This window comes from Mya arenaria, chromosome 3, assembly GCF_026914265.1.
Source record: "Mya arenaria isolate MELC-2E11 chromosome 3, ASM2691426v1".
Taxonomy (NCBI): Eukaryota; Metazoa; Mollusca; class Bivalvia; order Myida; family Myidae; genus Mya; species Mya arenaria.
Window position 1 is genome coordinate 3525715 of NC_069124.1, and position 26264 is coordinate 3551978.

Here is a 26264-nt window from a genome sequence, read left to right on the forward strand (position 1 = left end):
ACCAAGACGGCTAACGACGAGCTGCGTCGGTACCGGCACGAACCTTCCGACGAGGAGGCCACTCCACTTGGATGATGGAAAAAGAACGAGGGACGCTTTCCTCGCGTTGCACATGTTGCTCGCCAACTGCTTGGGATACCTGCGACGTCTGTGCCATCAGAAATAATTTTCTCCTGCGCCGGACTCATTGTTAACAAACTTAGAAACAGACTGTCATGTGATCTTGTTGATAAGATAATATTTCTGAATAAGAACAAGGCCATCATATGTGATGATTTTATTGATGAGTGATTTCATTGAATTGTATGTGCTTGTTATGTGCTAGATATGTATTTCATATGTCGATGTAATAATATTCGACACGCTGCTATGTATTGTATTGTATTACGATAACACTAGAAACATTCGACAGATAAAGAAAAGGGTATCGTGGTTTATAACTAAAATTAATAGATAACTATAACTTTTTAAAGATTCAATTTTTATCGAATATTCGAATATTCGATCGAAAGAATTACCGAATATTCGAATATCGATTTTGCCATTCGTTTGCATCCCTAATATATATATATGTCCGTCCGTCCGTCCGTCCGTCCGTCCGTCCGTCCGTCTATCTATCTATCTATCACAGTCTTATATATATATACATTCTCTTTCTTTATCTTAATTATACTGTATAGCATCCTCGTAACTTCAAGTAAGTATAGAAATTTCCAATTCAAGTCGAAGGAATGAGGAAAAAGTATGTAACATGCTATTGCTTTTTTGCCAGATATCATCCTGTTTTAACTTGTCATTGTTATTTTGACTGCAATGAAAATTTGATCCATATAATATTCATTTTACATATTTCGACATTATTACTGGTCTAATTCATGCATTTCTAGAAATTGGTTCATCAGGCAGAGCTATGGCATATCTAAAAGTAACGTTAATTATACGCCCTCTGGATTGTTTAAGAATATTATTTTTAATTCAACTGTGATTATTATACATTTGCACTGTCTCAGGGCTGTATTTGACGCACCAAATTGGCCTCGCCGTTTTTACTATTGCTTGAGTACATGACGAAACAAAATTCCAGTGGATTTCTGTAATACAACCGGAATCCAATTTCATTACAGGAATACATTTATATCTCATGATTTTTTTTTTTACATCTGGTGATTTTAATTGTATGCACATCGAAATATGCCTCACAAGGAGTTTTATTTCAAATTTAATGTAATAAATCAAATCTAATGTAATTAATTAAAAAATGACGAAGTTGGATATGTATATATATGGAAAGCCAGATTCAGGTTACAGCTAGGACTCCATTTATAACTTGTTTATTTATTTATAACAAATAGCGTTTTATTGCTTTGATATTGGAATATGCTTTGATATGGGTATCCAGTTCAAATATCAATCAAATTGTTCAAGAATTGGCGAAGCTTAATTATTATCGGGAAATGGCCGGGAAATCCAGTATAGCGATGCAAAAATCAATTTATAAATTTGAGGGCGTTCTGTTGTGTTTGCTTTATTGTTAATTTTGTTTTGTAGCAAAAATACAATACTTAATTTTAGAGATACATATTATCCATACACACCCAGGCCATACCACGTGGAGGCTTTTTCATGGCGTTTTCATAATATTTAAATGAATAAAAAAGCCGGATTTTTTTTATTTCATTTACAATATGTTATTTCGTGTGGAAATGCACTGCCGCCGTTGCTTGGCTTGAGTAGTAATTCTCGGCGCGTGCACACCCAACACCGGACACTGCCCTAGAAATTGACGTGCAACCGTCATCTATGATGGGCTTGAAATTATCGGCGTGTGCAATATAAACAGTTAATATATGCATGGACATCCAGTAATCTTTTTTGAACACGTGAAACAGATATGTTAAATTGGGACTACATGTAGTTGTTTCGTAATCATTATAATCATAAATTAATTTGGGTTCGACGAGAATTGTAAGCACCTATGCAGTATGGAAAACAATTGACATGTTCTTACACCAAGTGACTGTGACATGCATCTTACCGTGATAAACGTTTTGTCGACCCCCAATACAGTTTGACCAGACCAGAACATACTTTTTTATGTTCGATATTTGCTCACCAGAGTTCACGATTATACAATTAAGGTGGTTTGCCACTATTTCTTATCAAGGAACGGACAAATAACATTGACAAGCAGAATACTTTGATCTGCTATACTGGAAGACAAACCTTGACCTTGTTTTTCTCTGACCTATTGTCGCTGGACTGTTTTATGCATCGCTTCAGGAGATGCGAAGCGTTCAAGTTCACCGTACTTAGTGTATGTGCCATGTGCCTGGATGTGAACATTCTTAGAAAAACTGACCATTTTTAATCAAAGAACTGACATTACTTGTCATTGCATGAGGTTGTTTTCTTCGAATTTTAAGGTCTTGACACATGTTGTAATTTAAATTGCAGTAAATAAGCAATTATGGCTTAGCTACTGAGTGGAAATAAATGAAAATGCATAAAATCATATGAGCTTTGATCTTGGTTACCGGCAGGTGTCAATTGGACATTCTGAGAATAGCTAAAATAGCATCTGTTTAGGATGGCTCAACGTTTTGAACAATAATTATTGATGCTCCAGATATTTCGGTGAATTCATAATACACATGATACTGTAACGTGCGACGTCAAACAAACACCCGCAGATCCCTTCAGAGAAAAGCATGCTCAACCCTGAAGGGGTCCACTGGTCTTTATATACACTAACTTCTCTATTCTCACATAGCCCGGGCTTTGCTAATTTGCATATTACCTACCAAGTTTACATCCGGTATGAACGTACTTCCGTTTATACGGAATATTATTATGAACGCACCTCCGCCGCTGTAGACCTTTGTCGCCTACATGAGACCGTTACACTTCAACCATCAGGAAAGCTGAAGTAAGAATAGAACATTGAAAACGTGCCAACTCAACATAACGCTTCTTAGAAGGAATCCTCAGACAGTGTCCTACTATCTGCCGGAAAAAAACGCCTACTTAATTAGGGATGATCCGCTCGAAGTAAGAGTAAGCATATTGGTGTACGTTCTGGGATCCATATCAGCAAAATGACATTGACAAGCTAGAGTGCATAACTAAGCGATCTACTGCGCGCTTCATCGACAAAAATAATGGAAATGCTGGTTTTGTAACAGATTTGCTGAGGGGCCTGGAACTGGCGCCATATTACAGTAAAGACGATGCCACCAGCGGTTGACGTTACTGTACAATGTGGTGAAAGGGCACGTTCTGGTCAGCCATCACTATCGAAGACTATTTGTAAAAGGCTAAGACTAAGTAGGACGATCAAGGCTAAATAATACGAATAATTTATACATAAGAAAATTGTCGAAACTCAGTGAACAACAAAGGTTCGACAATTGTCAATAGCAAGTGATCTTAACCCATCCATGCAAAAAGTGACAATTAAAAAAAACCCACTCTTTCTTCCAAAGAACTGTGTTAAAGTCGAATAAACTCCGTTAATTTAATACTCTATAGACAACTTCAAAAGTGTTTTAAAATGATCTGCGGAACCCCCCCCCCCCTCACCCCCCCCCCCCACCCCGTGGAATAAAGGTCAGTATTGGTTGCTTCGACGTACCTTCTCAAGTTACGATTGTGTTATTACAGTAATTCACCAAATTTCTGTTTCATCACGTACCGCGAATTTCGGCCATCTCTGACAAAAACCGCGGGAGAGTCAAGGCACTGCGAAATGGCAGATTTTGTAAGATCCATAACTTTAACACTAGCATAACTTAGTTATTAAATAAAGAATAAAGTCCCTTCCATTTGAGATCATATTATTAAATATTTATATTCATTGGACTGCAGTTCGTCTGTGTTAAATCATTGTTTCGTCTCACCGTTTTCAGTATTTTTTTAGACCCTTGCATTTCGAATGCGATCAACAACAAACTATCTTACCTTGCTTTTTACATGATTTTAATGCAAGGATAACATGTTTTTATGTTGTATATGATAAAATCACAATCCAGGTATATAGATTGTGAAATAGATCAACTATTTAAATTGAAAGAGAATATTAATGCATGTTTAACATTTGATGGTATATTTTCCTTTTAGTTTGAAGACATTGACCTTGCAGAGCTGAGAAAGAGGAATTTGGCTGATAATGAAAAAATAGTAATGTATCATCCATTGTTTATGCTCTAAATGAGATAGGCGGACAATGCCCCCATCGAAAGACCATAATTAGTCTACTGATCTATGGACATCAAATGGGATGTTTCTCATCAGCCAATCTGGGCCATATCAGAAACTCCGATCTGGCCCGTAATCTTCAACAGTCTGTGCCATAAATGCTTAAAATTTGGGCTGAACTTATTTTTTATTCAAAATACATCAGACAACAGAACATAAACGCAAACTACACCAGTCAAATTTGCCTGGTGTATCAACTCTTAATATATTGGATGGTCTCTGTGACTTTATTATACAACATTTCATACTCTTAAATCTCTTCATGCACATACTGTATGACAAACTTAATGTATGAAGGCCGCAAAACATAAAATAAAATAGTTATCTCACTGATGAGATAACTATATTTTGTCCAGCTTAGCATCAAAGTGTCCTGCATAGGCCATATAATGTAGATGTCAGACAAAATGTCTAATGTACTGATGTAATTTACACTGCTGTGCAGTCGTTAAATCTGGGTGGTACTGTATAGTCTTTCCATCTGGGTCATGTTGTCTTTATAGAAGCATCTAAATTGTAAAGTCCTAGTTTTATTGGGGTGGAACATATCTTCCTAACACCATATTTATAACAAACTAATAGTATGTAATAAATCCAATAGTATGCCAAGAGCTAAATTACAAGGCTTATTTTTTAAGCGTGAAACTACAAACAATGAACTAATCACAGGGAATGTTTGTTGGTTCTTTGTTAATATGATTGTTCTGTGTAAAAGAAGTTCAATCAGTGCCAATTATCATAGTTTATCTGTTAAATTAAAGGGTTGTGTTTTATTTTTGCAGTTGCAGCAGATTAAAGCTGATCTTCAGAAGATTATTCCACTGAAACCTAAAGCGAAGGTGAACATCTGAAATAACTATATTAGTGATAACACCAGCAGTCATACTTCAAGCGCATGCATATTTATATTAAAAAATTGGAAATATTAATGTTTGACTCAAAATTCTGAACTAGACAAACATTATCTAAGATGTTGCTTTATAAATCTAAGTATGAAATGTTGTAAAACAACCAGTTTCATTTATGAAATAATTTTAGATGAAGTATAGAAGCTATCACTGAACAAAAATATCAGGGCTTTTTCTGCCCATTTTGGGAAAAAGACCCTAGACATTTTGGGAAATTTTGCGTCGTGAAAATGCCAAAATTGGGAAATTTTACAGTTAAAAGAAAAAGCTGTCTAGTCTCCTGCGAATTAGGTAATGATTTAATATTAGTTGTTTTCCCTTTTAAAAGACCCACAATGGCTGAAATATCAATCATTGGGGTGTAAATATCTATTGCAATAAATCATGACAGATAATATTTCATATTTCCGATTTCTGAATGTGATGAAAATCAATGATTTCTGAGTTCAATTACCAAAAAAACTTCACATGACATAATTTATTAGGATGTTGAAAATGAACCAGTACAGGTAAAAATAATTTCTAAAAAAAAAAAAAAAAAATTTTTGCTTTGGGAATGGGTCCGATAGTCGGACCCGTGGGTACTATAGAAAAAGCCCTGAATATACTTTGATTATTTCTTTATTTGGTGAGTGTTAAAGATGTTCCAGCAACTTAAGAAAGTTCTCTTATCAAACGTCTTATGTATCACTGTCTAGAGGCTACAGACAAAGAAAAACACGAAGCGTCTTTCCCTCCCTGTGGAAGAAAGAAGAAACCCTTCGCGTGTGGCACGATTCTCCCCTCCAAGAACTCGGTCTCGGCGCCTGTCCCTCGCCTCTGACATTTCCTCTACCTCGTCGGACTCCACCTCCTCTGATGTAATGTTACAGTTATGATTGATATGTTTCCAAGGATTTGACAGTTGCAACTTTGACCAAGTTCTAGCAGGAATAAGGGTTGAAAGAACAGGAAGATAGAAATTCACTATTTAGACTGTTGCTGTAGTGCAAATTGATACACCGGTTCATTAAAATATTGCTTTTTCAATTTGTACAGCAAAATCTGTAGTGCTTTTTTGAAACTTTAATGTTGTTTAATTTCATCTTCAGAGAATGGTGGTCAAGTTTGGATTTAGCTGTCGTCCTGCTGATACTGAAGAGGATGAGGACATGGATTACGTTCGTGTTTTTTCTTTCACTTTTTTCACTATTTGAAACTGCTTATTTAGTGCATGTTTATGAATAAATCCTGACATTAAAGAGAATATAAAGATATCAGATGCCATTAAGGGTGATAGCATATAATGTTATCCAGAGAATGTAAATGTCAACTAAGGCGTTTTGAGGGTTGAAAATATATGCTTCAGCTATCATCCTCCATGGCATCTGATATTTATTTTATTATACTTAACATTTATTATTTACACTGGTTATGTCTGCAATTGTGCCAGGAGTGAATAAAATCAACAAAAAAGTGATCAATTTTTTCTGGCTTTATTATAATGTCATATGATTAACTGTTTCCTTTTTATTAAAATATATATTTTTAGATTTTTGCATATTGAAAAATAATTTAACAAATACATTATCATTCTGACAGTGTGTGTATACCCCTTGATAAATTGCGTTATTATTGCTACGTCTGATGGCAATATTATTCTCTGAATGAAAACTTTAAACGAAGATAACTTGACAATTTTTTTCACTATTTTAAATGAAACATAGTGCTGTCTACACCACTTACATAGCCCCGTCTTCGGTCTTTCACCAGAGTTTGATTGAGAGAAGTTTCTACAAACCTTTTCACAAAATCGCCGCCTGATGGAGCACTGTCAAAACATTAGTTTGGAAACAGGTTCTTCTGAAGTGTTTGAGTAAACTAATAACCTAATCAAACTCCGGTAATTAAACTAAGGTGGGGCTATTTAAACGGCATAGACTGCCCTTTGTTTCATTTAAAATAGGGATGGCAACGAGTAGTAAAATTAATACTCGAGTACTCGGACGATCGTTCGATCGAGTACTCGGGTACTCGATTACTCGGAAAAATTGAATATGTGTTCGCAAAGACAAGCAGGTGTTTACATGTATCGTTAATGACGAATATTGTGCGTTGGTCGTATTATTGGTCATTTTCACCTTTAAAGGAACATTTCATTACGTATTTTAACAAAAAATGATATAAAAAGAAAACAAATGTTGTTTCAGGCTTTTAATTTGTCTTATTCGTTTTATTTTATACAAGTATGCACTGCAGAAATGAACAACAATCAGAATTACAATGAGCGATAATTAAAAGCATACATAAAAATAGTGAACGAAATTCAATACGGAGTTCAGTTGTTTTCTCCGCAAATTTTTATTTTTAAATGTTTGTTTTTCGTACTGTGTAATTGTTGTTTACCTCATTAATATTCATAATTCTTGTTTAAAATATCAACCAATCAATTGTGATAATTATTGCAAAAATAGTTAAAATACGCCCATTAAGAAATCAATTCTCGTAACGGTCGAAACTCTTTCGCTGGTTAGCGTCCATTGTTTAATGAAAGGTCTCTCATTGGTATACAGTAGAATTGTGTAGGTGAAAGTACCGCTATCAAAACTTCGCTAATTGACATCAGCGCTAATTTGAAATAGGGGTCCTTTGTTGACAGTTTGCAACTATCACAACAACTGTCAACTAATTGATTGAGGTCAATTGTGTACACAGCGGGGATTAGAGGGACCGTAAATTGTCCTCTTGGCAACTAACCAGATCTGATATGTTGTCTGTAAATCGTGTATTTGGTGATTTTAATTGATTTTTTTGATTTTTTCCCCCGAGTACTCGAGTAATGATTTGGTACTCGAGTACTCGGACGTTCGATCGAGTACTCGGGTACTCGTTGCCATCCCTAATTTAAAATGATGAAGAAAAACAAAAGTATTTTTATGTTGGTTTTGAGTCTTTATTTTATGCAAAATGTTGCCTTCCGATGTAGCATATATGATATAATTTATGACGTTGTATACACGCTCTATGGTAATTTCATAATAACTTTATATTCATTTTAAAATTAATGAGACATGGGATAACAAGTTTATAGTAAGCCATTCAGGTTCAAATCCATTACTTCTGAGTTATGCCAAATTTTAACCAAGAAAAAAAACGTGTTTAGATTGGGGTGTGATTCTCTTGTTGATTACTCTGTTATTATTTGAAAGTTAATTTGTGAAAAATTGATAGGTACGCATCTTCTAACTGTTTTCAAATAAAACTTTATAATGTCTAACACAAGGCTTATATTCATGTATTGATCACAGAAGGTTGTTCGCCCGATACGTCGTTACACTGAGGAGGACAAAAAGGCTGCAGAGGAAATCACCGAGGACGACCTTGTCCGTGTGGCTGTCAGTGTGGCGGACAAGAGATATGACAGCATATATGTAAGAAGGGTTTCATGTTATTTTCACTGAAAAAGAAAAAGTCCAGGAAAATAGTGATAGCCTTGATGTTTTTTGCTTCGTTGTGCAGCTTTTTTAACCTTAGCTCAACTCAAAAACTGTTAAAGATATATAAAGAAACATGGTATACATGTTGCCTGATATAATGTGGACACTTAAATAATTGCCCATACTAACTATGGCTAAGATAATGGCAAGGTTTACCACTTGTTTGGTTAAATACCCATAAACAGATGAGAGTTAGAGTTGGTTCTTGTGAATCGGTGTGTGTGGTTTGTAAGAACTTCAAATGTTACTTCTCTGTAATTATTCATAATTTAGGGAACAACCTGCCATCAGTGCAGACAGAAAACTGATGATATGAAGACCATCTGTCGATCGGAAAAATGCTTTGGTGTCAGAGGACAGGTGGGTTTTGTTTATGACAGTACAGATTTGTTTGAGTCTTTCCTCACAAACTACGGTCAATTATAATAAAGATGCACTCCTACTTCCCAAATAAGATTTACCACAATTATAACATTTGTTTTAATATACCAAAAAGGGTGAATAAATATCAAAAGTAATGGTATTTATGAAGTATAAAGAGGTTTTTTTCGAAAGAAATCAAATGTGCAGGAAACACAGTATATCTACCATATGAGAAGATATTAGATCACAGTAAATCTTTAAGCACTCACCAATCATTTAATATTTGTGCGTATTCAGTTATTAAATACAGGGTTACAGCCTTGTCGTCAGTAATTAATATTTTCCATAAATGCATTATTTAGTATAAAGTAGTTTGAGGCTTATCACTCAAACTTCATGCTTGTTATACATGTGCATTGTATTGATTTTAAATAAGAGTGTCACTTTCATATATATGTATGTTTCATTCCGATCATGCATTAGTAATTATAATATAGTTTGTAATTATCTGAAGTATTACAAGGTCAGTTTATTATATGTAATATTACTTGGACCAGTTCAGAAGATTGTTCTATTAAGTATTATAGCTGTTTATTATTCCAGTTCTGTGGTCCGTGCTTGAGGAACAGATATGGGGAAGACGTGCGTGAGGTGCTCAAAGATCCTGTAAGTACAGATCCTATCCCCTTTTTGCCAAAACAAAGCTATTTTTCTATCAAAGGGCCCGCCACTATTCCCATAAAAGTAGAAACAATCACTGCAAGCACATTTTGCTTAGTTTATTTGCAGTCAGTAATATTTATATAAGCAAAGAGATTAGTTTTACTGAACATATTTTAAAACTAATTAAAAGTCACTATCCCTGGCATGATGTTGCATAAGAGAGTGGTCTTCTGTTGTGGGGATTACCCTGAGATAAACCACAAGTATTAAACTGAAGAAAACCCTCTAGTAGGTAGTGGAATCCCACTAGTTTCTAGGGAAAACCCACTAGTACCCGGAAAAAAACAACTTGCCCGACTTGGTAACTTCAAATGGAACTAACATACACCCAGGCCAGGAATAAAACAAGGATAACTTGTTAAGTTAAAAGAAAATTATGGTCAAAGAGATTGTAATCATGTGGTTAAATGCTTTGCATATAATTTAGTATTTGAAGAAAACTAAATGGGCAATTGACTTGTGCATAATTTTGTTTCAGGAATGGCAGTGTCCGCCGTGCAGAGACATCTGTAACTGCAGTTTTTGTCGCAAGCGGAGGGGCAAGTCATGCACGGGAATTCTCGTGCACATTGCACGTGAACAGGGCTTTTCAAATGTCAATGAATATCTACAGAGGTAGTACTAAATTCCTACTAAATCTTGAAAATGTGTTAGGCAAGTGAAAGTAAGGCCAAGCACCTGTCTCTTTAAGGCCTCACACAATTAATGTCACGTTGTTCATCACATTTCTTCTTTAAAGGTTTGGAGCAGGCAAGCAAACATTTATAATACATGCATATTTGCAATTTTATCAGCTTTTTTGGCCTGATTTTGTATTTTTATCAAAATCAACTGTTTTCCAATTTGCAAGGCACATGCGGTGAAAATAATTCCAAAAAATCACTGAGAGTTATGGCTGTCGAATTCACAGTATGCAAGCTTGTGTCTCGCATATCTTCAGAAGTCTACAGTCTAGGAATTTTAAGCAGCATGTGTAGTTGTGCACCTAGAGTTATGGCCCTTATTTAAGTTATAGATTGTAAGACGTTAAAAGTTGGTACAAGTAGCTCCCTTGCTTGGCGCTTGGCATTTAAAGGGTAGTGCTTGGAAAAGTGGTGTATTCAGTTCCGGTTCAATCCAGGAGTTGTATCCTGTGTTTCGGTGCTTTACACCGAGCACGTTTAAGAACAAAGAGGTCTCTTTGCAAAGAGCTAAGGTATCGCACTTGGATCTCTTGTATCTCACTCTGTTACTTCAAATCTTCCAATGTCTGGATTTGACTGCGAATTGATGTCATGATGTCGTCACGGCCATAATCCAGCCAATGGGCGCGGGCAGACCTTGATAAACTCAAATAAACAAAAGTCATTTTTTTATCAGTAAGGTATGATGCATAATCACTTGAGAATTTGTGGCAGTGCCCAGCAGAGGTATGGCTCCTGACTTACCAGGTAGTTTTAGTTAAAATGAGGCACACAGAGCATGGAATTTAATGTTACACAACTTGAGTGAAGAGTTATAAACCTCCACAGAGATATTTGTCTGATGTGATGTAATTCTGCATGTAAAGTTGTCAACCTGGAGTCACATTTATCAACTACCGATGGAATAATCCCCCTTGCTTTGGTGACAAAGGCAAAAATTGAAGGCATCTGTGTCCTATGGATACATTCCAAGTTTTTTGTGTGTTTTTTTTATTGTTTTAAATTTGAAATAACTGCTAGAAATAATTTTGAAATAACTGCTAGAAATAATTTGTGTGGTAAATTCGATGACCAAAACATCAGATTGGTCTGGCCTTATGTTTGCTGCCTTGTTAAGATTATTGGTAGAACAAAGTGTTATTATAAGCATTAAGTTTATATAAACAAGGTTACTGGTATTAAGGTCGTGCCAGTAAAATCTGTTACCAGGCTTAAACTATTTCTATGAATAGGTTATCACAACATTTGTGAAAAGTACCGCTGATCACATGAAACCTTTAGAGTTTGAAATATTTGAAATTTAACGATCCAGTTAACAACATTGTTAATTTTCTTTCATTTAGCTTGAAACAGAAGACATCTTGAGCTGTACAGCGAGTGACCTGTGGACAGCTATCAGAGTGACCGTTAAAGAGGAATGAAGCAATGAATTTCAACAACATGATCTGCAAGAAAAATTGCTTTTTTGTTAAATCTAATCATATATTTTACACTGACAATTGTATTCATATAGTTTACGTTTTAAAATGTATATATGTATAAATATATATCACTTCCATTTTCCTTCAAGTTATACAGTATGTTAATAGACCAGTGCCAAAATAATGTCTGAATACATAAAGCATGCAGAGTTTACTTGAAAATGTATTATAACGTTTTTAAGTTTTAGTTGTAAATAAAAAAAATCTTGGTTTAGTTGATTTTTTTTTAATATGTTATGGATTGAGCTATCAAAATATACCTTATCCTCTCTCGCAGCTGAGCAGTTTGAGCAGAGCATCCCTCTGCGTCTGTCAACATTCGCTTATGGCGGGGAGGATAACATTAACTGATGGTTCTGAAATTATGATTAAGCGCTTCCAATTTCAGAGGATCATGAATGTGTTCATGTGTTAAGTTTGTTTTGTGCTGAACATTTGCTTATATTCTAAAATAGAAATAAGTACCTTATGTGAATATAAATAGGTTTGGTCTAAGCCCCTTAACCTTTTTCGGGCCGGAATCACTTGCAAATGTTTTGCAGGTGTTTTTTTCTTTGTTCAAATGTGAACTACAGCTGTAGTTCTTATCAGATCTTCATGCAACTTCTGCTAGATTAATAGCCTCTACGTTTGAATACGAGTAATGCCGGATCAAAACTCCATAGAATCAGGATTTTCATCTTGTTTTTTTTTTTGAAGAAAAATAAGTTATATGTGGCTAAAAAGATGGTTACAAAGCCGAGTTCAAGCTTGTAAATGAGTCACGTTAAGATTAAATTTTATTATTTTAAAACGATTGCGAATTAAGTTCTTTTGACTAGTGCTAAGTCACCCGTTGGCACGATGCAACGCACCGAAGAAAACCAGCGTGTCCGGCTTGGTGACCACCTAACACGTGCGCCGAACCCAATCTGGTACGACTTTAAAGTGGAACGACTTGGTTTAAAAACTTGGTTCAGTCGTAGGAGCAACTGACGCATTTATTTTCATATTTTGTAGGTATGGGTGTCCGCCATTTTCAAGCAAGAGGTTGGGGGTTCGATCCCCATTAGGGGTATCTCCTCATGACCTATGTAATTGGATACCAGTTCTGGTTCCTTGTCAGAAAACGGATTAAAAAAGAACAAACTAAACCATTTTCAAAATAAAATCGAGTATGTTTGATACCCAGTCATAACTAGGTCCAATGTGAGTAGATTTTTTGCTCACCACATAGTGGTTGAAGGGGAGCGTTTGTGGTCGCCTTTTGTCCATCGTTCACGATAAGTTTGTTATCCCTATAGAATCCACATTTTGGGCCAGTTTATTATAAAGTTATTGCATTGTTTTATAAAATAATGCCTTTTAACATAGTAACCAGTCTATCGCCGTCATTTCACCACTAACCCTAATCATATTTAAACAGAAAATGTACGAACATAACATCTTAACCAAATACGATTATGGGCCAAATTGCACATTTGTCTTAGCAAACAATGACATTTTCCACTTTCCTTTCTTCACCAATCCTGATTATATTGAAATCGAAAATAAATAACCAAAATATTTCAGCGAGTTCGATTTTGAGCCAAATCTGACCAGTACTTACTGGTCTTGGTCATCACTGAACGCATAATGTTTTGTGGAAGCAAGTGCGATTTGTTTTCATAGGTTCAATTTGCGTTTCTATTTCATCCCGATGTTGTCGACGTGCAGTCGCAATAATTAAAGCTATTTCACTTCACTGCAACTACTTGTCTGGTTAGGGATTTTGTAATGGCTTTGCAATCTGCGTAAATTAAGACTGTTCAGACAAATTGCGCTCAGCCTTCACGTATCTGCAATAAAAATAGTGTAATACACGCATATTCTTACAATTTAAGGAAATTATTTTGGTCTCAATACTGAATTTTAAACGAATGTTGATTTTAGTGTAAGTCGCGCCTAAAATAAAATATTTAATGTTTCTCCTGTTTGGAAACAAAACGGCCTGACAAGAGCATATATGGCGTCGATTTCCTTGTTAGGCAGGGGCGTAGCTAGCCCTCTATTCATGTGGATTCATAATTGTGCTAGGGGGTTCGGGGGCATGCCCCCTCGGAAAATTTTGAAAACCATGGTGGAATTTGGTTCATTCTTAGCGCGCTGAGGTGCTTTATTTAGAACTGGAAAATGGACAGCTTTAGGGTCATGTAGTCAAGTAGCATACTGCAACTTTGGCTGTTTTTTATTTCTTTTTGTCAGAATCATGTGGATACAGCCGCGTACTCGCGTATAGGCAGCTACGAGCATCGAAGGGCTAGTTGAAGATTGAATACATGTAAAATGTTGAAGCTGAAAATAAATGTTTTTTCCGGGCATATTCGGTGAGTTCATTATACGCTTTCAGCAATGCACGAGAGGTTACGAGCACCGTTCGAGTTCGCCACATTCATCTTATTAATAAGCAGAAGCACTTTGAATGCTCAGGATATCGAAACAAGGGTCCAACAAGGTCGTTATTATCCTCGTGCTCGATGGCTTTACGTTATTGTAGAGAATTATTTGCTCCGTGTTTTCACATATGAATCAAATTTGACCAAGCATTCATTTTTGGGTAATTGACATGTAAAATCATCAGCTCGATTCCGTCCGTCCAGTCACAGTTTTTGTCCGCTATGTAACATCAGCAGCGAGCGACCAAATTTATCATGACTTGGCGCAAACCATTATAACAGTCAGATCTTATGTCGCGTATTAAACGATAAGTTCCAATATCAAAACCAGAAACTATTGTGAAATAGCAGTGTAGTACAGTACAGTGTAGTTAACAAAACAGAACAAAATATTTATTTTTAAAGTGAACATATACAGTTCAACGCTTTTACAAAAACATGATCACATGGCAATAACAAGTAAATGCGGGAGTGCAATATTCATATCGAAAAAACTGAAGACAAGTTAAAAATAAATAAAGTTAAGCATTATTTTTCAAAAGGTTATGTCTTAGTTAAAGGCATGTTTGCAATATAAAGCTAGATTTCTTAGACATTTAGTATTTTCAGAATTTAAACATTCGTGGTCGAGAATAATAACATTTATTAATGTATCTTTTTCTTGTGTCAATATATTGTTGACAAATTAAAAACAAATTGGCATTCATCTAGTGACCAAACAAGTTAACAATGTCATGGCACAACTATTTGTCACACGCGAGTGATGTGGCAAGGACGAGGTTCAAGATGAATGTCCTCGTTATAAATGGCATTCCCGCGGGGTAAGAACAAATCACATGTGTTCCCTCTATTCAGTCAACAGGGAGTCAAATTAACTTAAAATACTAGATTTGTCCTGTTAGAAACCATACAAACTGTATCTGTAAGTTTTAATTAAGCAGAAGTCTCATTTATCAATCTTAGTAACGTTCGTCAAGCATAAGCGTATTTCGACGAATTGAATGGATTTCTCGCCCATCATATTGTGTACGGCATTAGCGGCGAACATTATCGCAGGACTTGCTCGACATTGTAACATTTAAAACCATTAGCTCCTGATTTATGACTGGTGCTGTCGGAAATTAATGTAAGCATGGAAGTTCGAAGTCTCATTGATATTTTTCTGAAATAAATCCTATTAGACATGTTTTGTATTGAAATTGAGACGAGAATGGAACATTGATTTAACAGCATTCCAACGGAGTATTAAAGTCCATCATCGTATTACGAACCCTGGCTCTTCATTATGGTGATTTACTTACAATATGTTTCGACCGATTTTTGTACAAGAACATCATAAAATTAACGCATTGAATAAATGGAAAATAAAAGGAGGTAGCTCTATTGTATGCACATAGAAAAAAGTATATGATAGTATACTACCATTTGAATATAACAGGGTAATTATTTATGCGTTTTTGATACGGGAGATTGTATTCGACTCAAAATATTTTTTTTGCAGATTCAAATTGATATTTTCACTGTTGTTATTTCACTGATAAACTCCATATTTCATCGAAAAGCTTGACTTTTTTAGAGAATATTTGTTCCCTAAATACCATTCAATAACCTCTTATAGAAAACAACAAAATCAGTTCTTCTCAATGATATTATTTTGAAAGTCTCAATGAAGCACGTGGGAAACCGATTAACACATACAGCATGAACTAGCAACATGAGCAATATATGTCTTGGTAACAACATGCCTGACAAAAATGGAGCTTACAGACGTGGTCGACTGGCCGAGGAAAAACCGAGATAAAACCTCCTTCTGGGGAAAACCTCAGCCCGTTTGTCATTCAGATTTACAGGATTTGTCTCGTACCACTAGATGTCGGGCCTCATCACCGATAAGCTCCTTAACAAAGATGAATAGAAAACATCATTTTCATGATTCATGTATACGTACTGTATCAAGTTATACAAATATATATTACATGATTATGTTCTTTGAAGACAAATGAAAAAACATATTTATCATTCATATGATCAAATTGCATAGTAATAGAACACTTTTAAAATAAACATTATCTTGTAAAATTAACAATCAATTGAATCGATATGAACGGATCGGTTCCATAAAGCTGAACGCCTTTACATTCATATTCGCACGAATTCCTCTTGCTTATCAATCGCCACCTGGCGGTTATTTCATTATAAACGAGGGAAAAAAATCTTCTAATTCGTTTTACTCAAACATAGGAAATTATATTTGATTTCAGTGCAAGATGTATAGACAATCTAGTTTGTATTTTATCAAGTGTCAAATTAAATACGATATTCCACTGTAATCAACAAAGTTACTGTTTCTTTTATGCTTATAATCGTAGTTTTATTGGTATTTAATATATTTCTTATAAATATTTCTTGTTTTGAATGAGTGTCTGTTACGCCGCTTTTTATGTCCGACTCGTGCAGAAATAGTTATCGAAGCGTTTTCTTTTTATAGATCATGATTTACTTAGGTTTTAGTGATGTATGTTTTAGTGCATCTGTGTAACGCACGGAACTATTTTCAGATTTAACAGGGTATGAATACATTACCGAAGGCGGATTGGGTTAAAAAAAGTAAATTGTTGTGTAAATTTTACGGGCAGTTCGTACTTTGAAGTATTACCATTTAAAAAGATGTCCGGTAGCTCATATAAAATCGAATTTATGTTCGAGCAGTTGTTTTCTGTTATTTGTTTTGTACGAAAGCAAATGTTCGAACATTCAGCTTCAAATTCAAGAAAACGTTTGAAAAGCAGGAAAACCATTTTTGTTCTTATAAACGGTAAAACAACTTTATTATTTAAACATATGCAACCTTTTTTATATTTATTATTGTTGGCAACATTTACTAGTTCAAAATGACTACCCTTGCTACCCTTGATTTTAAAAGTAGTTCTTACATTTGATATTTTCACTCCTTAATTTGCAGTGAAATTATTTTTGCTGTTGTTATATCTCTTATAAAACTCCATATTTCATAAAAAAAGCATGACATAAACAGAGAATGTTTTTGATTTTAGTTTAAGATTAAAAAAACATAAAAGAAACATCTTTCATTATTTTATTTCAAAACATATTTTGAATATTAAGGTAACACATGTAACATTACCTTGGATTTCAATCAGGGTAGAAGGTATTCAATATTTACAGTTTATTTTACATTAAAATACAATCATAATTGATAATAGAATGTATTCTTTGATCGTCTAAAGTCCCATGGAAAAATCTTAATAACATTAATACGACTGCAGCATTAAATAACAACGATATAACAGTCGTACAATAATTCAAGTATTCATCTTTAGAATGTGATGTCTTTGCTACGTAGACAGGTAGAGAATAACGAGGACATTTTTTTGTGATTTAATGAAAATGGATTTCATGATTCACGAAGCATCTTGGAGTGATAATGAGACAGTGTCATATTATCACCATGAAGTCCCTGAAGCGCTGTCATTCAGAGCTATTTTCGGTTATTTATATATATAAAAAAGTATATGTGGTAAGCTTGTATTTTAATTGTTCTCTATCATCTGTTGTTGCTCCTTCTGTTTTCTTTCGGATTGCCCTCCTTTGAATATGGGTTTTGCCCCTTTATTTCTTTAGTTAGTTTTCTGTCCTTGTCAGATTATTCTCATTTACTCTTTATCTTTCTGTTGTTTTTTAATAAGCTCTCGAAATTTGGCTGTTTGTACATTTGCAGCTATCTTTTAAGCCCTTTTTGAAGTCCTCTCTCCATCCGACTTTGCAACAGAAGTTTAAGAAGGCCATCGACAGCATGATCATGTTGAAAGAAAAAAGGCAATAAAATATATATCAAATCGACAGCAGCCTTGTATCCAAGAATAGATCACCATTCTTCACCGCTAAATCGGAAGAAGCGATAGTAGAGTGAGTCATCAGCGGAATAAGCGGGAAGGATCCCTTTCGGCGAAGGAGATATATAGCATGGCGTCTATGAACTCATATACTATGGCAAAGGCACACAGCGTCTTCTTTAATAGTTTCTGGTAAAAGTTGCGGTACCAAAACTATCTTAATGTTTTTTGTTACGCATCCTTTAGATAGTTTAAAAGTCGGAGATCGTATGGCTGCATTTACAGCGGGTTGTGCGCTAATAGACGCTAGGCATAAACCATATGGTGATTTATGATATGCGACTAACAAAAATCTTAACCAGCCGTTTCGTTTATCGCTCATAATAGTAGACGGAATACAGATTTCCTTCTGAAAGTTCCGAGTCCATCCAATCATTGTCGGAGCGACCACCTTTTGCGTCGAAGAAAGCTTTACGTGGGTTTTAACAAAACACATCTGGCCCAGGGAAACTTACTTTATAACTTACGTTATTTAAACCTGAGTGATAATAGCCCTTTCCTGTACTATTTGCTGGTGCATGTGGTTTGATATTCCTTGGTAGCGAATTGTTGTAGTAATTTGACTTGAGAACCTGTAACACATACTCCTCCTCGAGCCCTAGCCACGCCGGGTAATCATTGGAGCCATAACATTTTGTTATGTGTTGAAAATGCTCCAACGCGTCTTCCGTTATATTGCCAATGAGTGAAAATGGATGTACACAGTGAGTATGGTTTCTTATTTTTCATTTTTAGAGGTGTATTCGAGTAAATTTAAAAAATTGGAGAATGTAGTTCCATATAGGAATGGCCATGAGTTGTTCTAAATGTAAAAGTTCTGAATAAAATTTAATATCTGATCGTTTAGAACTTGCATAACTTGCTAGACGTTAGTGTTGACAACGTAAAAAATCTGGATTTTCGTGAGAATTGTTCTCGTACCTTAGGTTTAAGCATTTTCTTTACATGTGTGTGGCTTTTTTATTGACAAAAGGTTGCCGCGTTACAAATTTTAGAACTTTATTTGTTATACTTGCTGCACTATGCTCGATTTTCTGAACGTTGTGGTGCCAATGAATAGGTTCGAACAATTTCCCTCTAGCTCGAGTATAGATAAATAGCCGTAATCATTATCACAGTATCGTTATTTTAAATACATCGTTACTATCCTCAGTCCACTTAATAGCTATCCCCTGTGCAGCTATTTATTTGCTTCATCTATCCCCAGTACACTGCCAGGGCATCAAAAGGCATGAAAATCTCCGTAACAAAAACATATATCATATTGATATTTTACACATTACTAGATTATGTAATTACAATGAAATCGCTCGATTCAGTTTATATTCTTATTTTCAATTTGTTGATTTATGTTTGAAATCGTACCACATAAATTAACATTAAAATTTTGTGAGCGATCATGCAACTTTCGGGGTGAATTGGGCTATTATACAAAAGAGGAGACATATTTCCATCATAGTCGTATATTGCACAGTATCAAGTAATTCAAAACTCTTCGATTTTGTTAAATATATCAACATAAAATACAAAAAATGATAGAAAACTGACCATGTGTCAAAATCAAACGCTTATCGATTGATCATTTCTTTAGCTATATCCGGTGTCCATTCCCACACAATGATACACTGATGCACGTTAAAGAACCAGGGTAGCTTTAACATTCAGGGTTACATTCTGTCTTTGCACTATGCTCCAAAAACCTAAAATGACTAACAATCTTAATGGAGCACTCGCCGAATGGGCAAGGCCCGAGTGCGAATATAAATAAGCTTACACACCTATTCAGTAGTGAGTATGTCCGCCCGGTTAGCTCAATCGGTAGAGTGTAGAACTCTGAATCGGACAACCCGGGTTTGATTCCCGGGCGGACCAGGTCACTACTGTTGTGATTTGTTATGAAATCCTTTCTAAGACCATTCGCACTGTACCACTGCCCCTGACATGTACAGAAGTTGTCAGTTCCTTGCAGAGGTGAAGGCACCTAGTACTGGTTCTGCCCAGGATTGTTGTGCGGGGTTAAACTGTCACTCTGGGACCCTTAAATGTGCTCACGCCGGGACCCGGAGTATAAACTACTAACACCACCACCTTCAGTAGTGAGTGAGCTCAATCGATAGAGCGTTGGACAGTGAATTGGACAACCTGGGCTCGATTCCCGGGCGGACCGGGTCACTTCTGTTGTGATTGGTTATGAAATCCTTTATACGATCATTCGCACTGTACCACTGCCCCTGACATGTACAGAAGTTGTCAGTTCCTTCGCAGAGGTGAAGGCACCTAGTACTGGTTAACCGCCAAAAAGTCTGCCCAAAATAGGTGAGCGGTGGTTGAACTGTCACTCTGGGACCCTTCAATGTGCTCACGCCGGGGCCCGGAGTACAAACTACATACATCTTCAGTAGCGTATTATAATTATATACGTGAATAGAGCATACACTGGACCAGGGGCGACACGTTTAAGTCTAGATAGTCCAACATGGATGATAATTGTAAAATGGTAATAAAATAAACAGCAGATAAGACAAAACTTTTAAGAATGTTAAAATTGTCTCTTTGAGGGAGCATTTATAAAGAGCATCTTTATTTCAACTCCCTCATACCAATGTAAGAATAACGGTAAACTGCGTTCAATGAAAAGGAAGTTCATAAAAGGAATCAAATTATGAAGAAAGTAAAACAAACAATTAGAGCCATTTTAAATAAAATTAAGATACAAACAAATCTGGCTTCTTAAAAATAATAACATCCAATTAAAAACACTTCAGCCATAAATTAATTCCAATTTCAATAATCTGTTTTAATTATCAATCGGTCTTTAATCTTAGATATGATTTTATTTTATCAGCATTCATCAAAGCAGGTGTTACAATTTATATAATATTGTTTGAATATATTATTTGTTAATTAATTAATTAATTAATTCATTCATTCATACATTAATTCATTAATTCATTAATTCACTCACTCACTCACTCGCTCTCTCGCTCGCTCGTCAATGATGGTATATGTAATAAATGCTGATCATATCATATATGCTGTCCAATGTAACACCACTCAGCATTGTCAAATCTTATATTTTTTTATCATAAAGATGTCGCTTTAATTTCATCATAGGCTGTTAAAACCCCAAAAAGCATTTATAATTTCTAAAAAACGTGACTCTTACTTACGCATTCCTGTTTCTCGGCGTAACACGGTAAAATGTATACAAGTCAATGGTATAAATGTTGTTCATGTCATATATGCTGTTAAATGAAACAAGAATTAACCTTACTTACTTACAAAATTCAAAGTTATTTTATAACATTGGTGTACGAGAAAGAGTGCATTTCCGTATATCCATAGGGTACGGGAATTGTAACTTTTCCGTACACTCAGCGTGTACGGGAACTTGTATATGTCCGTACATCCGTAATATGCGGGGAATGTACACGCCCGTATATTTTTCGTGTACAGGAATGGTATAAACCCGTACGCTCAACGTGTACGGAACATGGACGGAGTGTCCGTCCGCTCAAGATATACGGAGATGTACATTCATCAAAATTTTGTTAGTACCAGCCGTACATCAACCCTACCAGCATTGTCGATTATTATTATTTATAATTATAAAAATGTCGCTTTAATTTCAACAAAGGTTGTTAAAATCCACCAACAGCATAACATTTCCTACAAAACGTGACCCTTACTAACTCATTGCGGTTTCCCTGCGTAACACGGAAAAGTGTATGCAAGTGTATGATATAAATGTTGTTCATATCATGTATGCTGTCAAATAAAACACCAAATTACCTGACTTGATTACAAAATTCAAAACCTTTATAACATGGGTGTACGGGAAAGAATACATTACAGTATACCCATAATGTACGGGAATTGTTACTTTTCCGTACACTCAGTGTGTACGGGAACGCGTTTATTTCCGAACATCCATATAATACGGAAATTGTACAAGCCCGTTTATTCATCGTGTACGGGAATAGTATGATCTCATACTCTCAAGGTGTACGGAATAGCATAAATTCCCGTATTTTCAACATGTACGGAGACCGTACATGCCCGTACTCTCAAGATATACGGAGATGTACCGTACATCTATCAAAATAGAAAACTGACCATGTGTCAAAATCAAACGCTTATCGATTGATCATTTCTTTAGCTATATCCGGTGTCCATTCCCACACAATGATACACTGATGCACGTTAAAGAACCAGGGTAGCTTTAACATTCAGGGTTACATTCTGTCTTTGCACTATGCTCCAAAAACCTAAAATGACTAACAATCTTAATGGAGCACTCGCCGAATGGGCAAGGCCCGAGTGCGAATATAAATAAGCTTACACACCTATTCAGTAGTGAGTATGTCCGCCCGGTTAGCTCAATCGGTAGAGTGTAGAACTCTGAATCGGACAACCCGGGTTTGATTCCCGGGCGGACCAGGTCACTACTGTTGTGATTTGTACGGAGACCGTACATGCCCGTACTCTCAAGATATACGGAGATGTACCGTACATCTATCAAAATAATATAAGTACTAGTCGTTAGTCAATCAACTCAGTATTGTCCGAATTATTTATTTTTATCATTCAGACTTCTTTTAAATTTCATCAAAAGCTATCGAAACCCATTAAAGCATTAAATATTCTACAAAGGTAATTTTTACTGACACCATCCTGTTTTTCTACGAAACAGTGATATTCTTAAGTCAATGGTATAAATGACTTTCATATTATATATGCTATCAAATTAAACCCCCAAAGACCCAAATTGGTTACAGAATTCATTGTTTTTATGTTATACCCGTATACGCAACATCCCGTACACTGACCGTACAATTTGGATGTACGGGTTTTAGTACATTCCCGTATATTAAACCATTTTCCGCAGTGTAACATCTTCAATCCGTTAAAGTTAGTCCTATATAGCCGAGAGACATTCGGAGCTCCTCGGCCATTTTTGGCGAAAAAGATTTACGTAATTCTGCTCAATCGTTTAAGACATTCGAGAGGACAATGAGAGGAAAATACTTATGATTAACACCTTTATTGTTTAAGGGATTTTCATAAGTAACTAAGCTTGATTGGTTATTATTTGGCGATTATCCCGTATTTACTTTTTAATATCAAATATGTATTTCTAGAAATGGAACTTGATTTTGATATTTTAAATATTTATTTTAAAACCCTGTCAGAGTGAATGTAAACAGTTAATTGTGTCAAAGTCAATATAAAGAACACTCGCACAATATTGTCCCGTGTAGTTCCGAAAAACAACAACAATTATATTGACCTTGAGTGTTCATTGTATTGACTTCTGCCTAGTTTAAGGAATATTTGCCATGATAATCCACTGCCGTGCATCTCCTCAATATTGCACTGGTGTCACAGTAGGGGCCATTTCCTGTGTATTTGTTAATTGGCTCAGGGCCTTTTAGGTTGACACTTTTCGTGTAGATTGTCTCATTGTCCTACTAATACATATAAACAATATACACAGCTATTAATGTATTAATTGAATAAACCAAAATAATATGATTGATAAGTTTTTAAACAGTGATACAGCATTTATATTTAAATCCATTTTAAATGCATGATCACCATTGTTATATCCAAATTGTGAAGCATTCTTGTTAAATTATATTGTAGGGCTATTATATATAACATAACCCTTGTTCTTATTCAAAGGCATTGTATTAAAACTGTTATTATCGTTTGAAAGCAACAACAACAACAGATGAAAAGTCCAGTTCTATAATAAAACCTCTATAACTGCACAGCTGGATTCCCAGATCGGAGAACTGCTAAGCAGGACAAGGCAATTAAGATAAAGGGTTCACTTAAAAACTACTTTCGTAATGACTTTGTATTAATATGTTCGTGTATCTGCTTATGTGTGTGTGTGTGCGTGCGTGCGTGTAAGTGTGTTTGCGTTTATTCATCGGTTCTGTATAGTGTGACTTGTTGAATTGCTATTCGTAAATATGATTGGTATTATTTTACTTTGTACTGTGATGATAAGAAATATTACTGTGTCTCAAGCATTTAATGATTTTTGCCTATCAATTATAGTTAATGTGTTTTCATGAAAAAGTTTAAAAATTATAATATGGTCATACAAGTGTAAATTAAATCAGTAGGGCACTTATTTAATAAAACAAGAAAGGATTTTTTTCAAGAAGAACATCTGCAGATGCAAAGTCACACGGTGCAGATTCCTCCTAGTATGCGACCGTGCACCCCGGTTTAGGAGTGTAGCTTCACCGAGCCCGAGCCACACTGTCTTAGCGGCACGAGCATTTGACCAGCTTGTGGTATTAGCTGACATAACTGCGAGTCGCTGTTTAAGTGCAGACACAGTTTTATCGTTCAAATGACTGAAGTTAAATTAAGATGTTAAAAGTTGGTTCTTTATTAATTCCCATTTTACGTTTAATTGTCACGTTCGGCTATTGATATAATATACCAATATTATTTAGTAGAAGAAGAAGAACAAAGATCGTAGTTAATTCTCGAAGTGTTTCCATTACAAAGGGTCTTTTCATGTATATGTCAAATTTGGGAGTAGTCGGTCCCTGCTAAAATAAAATGAAATATGGATTCATTGTTGTATGCATATCTCTGATAAGAAATAAGAGATGTCTAGTTGGTTTGGTTGTGGTTATTTTAAATGCAAAACAGGCATTGCCTTTTGAAGCACACACTAGTTAACTATAATTGTCAATATATGAGCATACTTTCTTAACATGCACTAGTTCACAAAGCCAAAAGTAACGCCGAATCATTGATATCCTTATTAACATTGTTATCATTTATGGCCTTTCTCAACTAAATGTTTGCATTGGTGGGCCGCTCATGAAAAAAAAACCCTGCCGTAATCAAAATTTTACCAAATAAGCTAAATCAGTAAAATCTTTTTTTCTTACTCCTATTTGTATTCCTATAAACAGCTGAAATAAAAAACAATTATATACTATTGTATTATAGTAAATATATATATTATATTCATAGTCAAAACGCAGCAGCTAGCTGCCAGCAGCACAGCTAACTCCACGCACATCCCCCGCTTACCACTGCCGGGGTCTTTTCTATCGCTTCAAGCGAATATGAAGGTTGGCTTATGCCACGTGTTTTGTTATCGACCAATCTTTAACTTTGACTTGTTATGAAATATTACATTAGAATACTTTTTTGGACATTGCAAAACCATCATCCCAACCCTTCTAATAGCTTTGTTGCAGCCTAAGATTATTAGAACGACTGCCTTCGCGCGGTGTACTATATTTTGCAGTAGCCGTCACTTTGGGACCTTCATCCACTGGTCCAGATTTGCATGTGTCTTATCATCGCGCTGGTACAGGGACGAGGAGAAAACGGCAATTCAGGGAAGAAGTTGAAAGAACCACAGAACATACAGGGAACAATTCAACCGCGTGGCTATCATAATTTGGAATAATTGCCTTGAGTTTTACGTTGAGCCGTTTGACATATATAAGGGCATGGTTTAGCCTAGTTGAGCATATTTGTTGTTTCAACCGTTAGACACACATATCCATATGTTCGATTTGCTATCAGTTAAAGAAAAAAAAATGGGATTTTGAACAATGATCTATACTTGCGTTAAACATTGTTTTCGTACATACGTTCTATTAAATATTAAATGTTTTAATTAACGTAGAAAACGCATGCCATAACCACCAAGTTGGCCGGCAGCTTAGTAGACTTGTCGTTTGTGTAGTACATGTATTGAGTTATTCAAAGAGCCATGCCATGTACTCCAATTGAAATGTTACCGAATATATGGTGTTTTGTGTATTTAATGACATTCATAGTACTGGAAGTTGTCATAAGTCAGTGGCGGATCCAGGTTTCTCAGTTAGGGGGGGGGGGGGGGGGGCGTAACTTCTGAAATTGACTTCTGTTAGCCGCTATGGCCCCCATGTGTTTTCATGGTAATTCAGGGGGTCGGAGGCCTTCGCGACGGCCTCAAGCTCTTAAACTATTGCATGTGTTTACTATGGAACGCCGGGGCTCAATGCTTCTTGCGAAATGCG

At 35.6% G+C, this 26264-nt stretch overlaps 1 protein-coding gene across 2 annotated transcripts; it reads left to right on the forward strand.

Moving 5' to 3' along the window:
- The first annotated feature begins 3702 nt into the window (after window positions 1-3702).
- Window positions 3703-12101, forward strand: LOC128226897 (cell division cycle-associated 7-like protein). 2 transcript variants are annotated; one of them, XM_052937008.1, is made up of 10 exons: window positions 3703-3757; window positions 4117-4176; window positions 5037-5093; window positions 5861-6022; window positions 6254-6322; window positions 8450-8572; window positions 8912-8998; window positions 9605-9667; window positions 10203-10339; window positions 11751-12101. In XM_052937008.1, exons 1-10 carry the CDS (start codon window positions 3746-3748, stop codon window positions 11770-11772), a joined length of 792 nt encoding a protein of 263 aa, XP_052792968.1. In that variant the 5' UTR covers window positions 3703-3745; the 3' UTR covers window positions 11773-12101. The 2 variants fall into 2 exon arrangements, with proteins under 2 accessions (XP_052792968.1, XP_052792969.1); XM_052937009.1 differs by having other exon boundaries at window positions 8453-8572.
- The last annotated feature ends 14163 nt before the right edge of the window (window positions 12102-26264 follow it).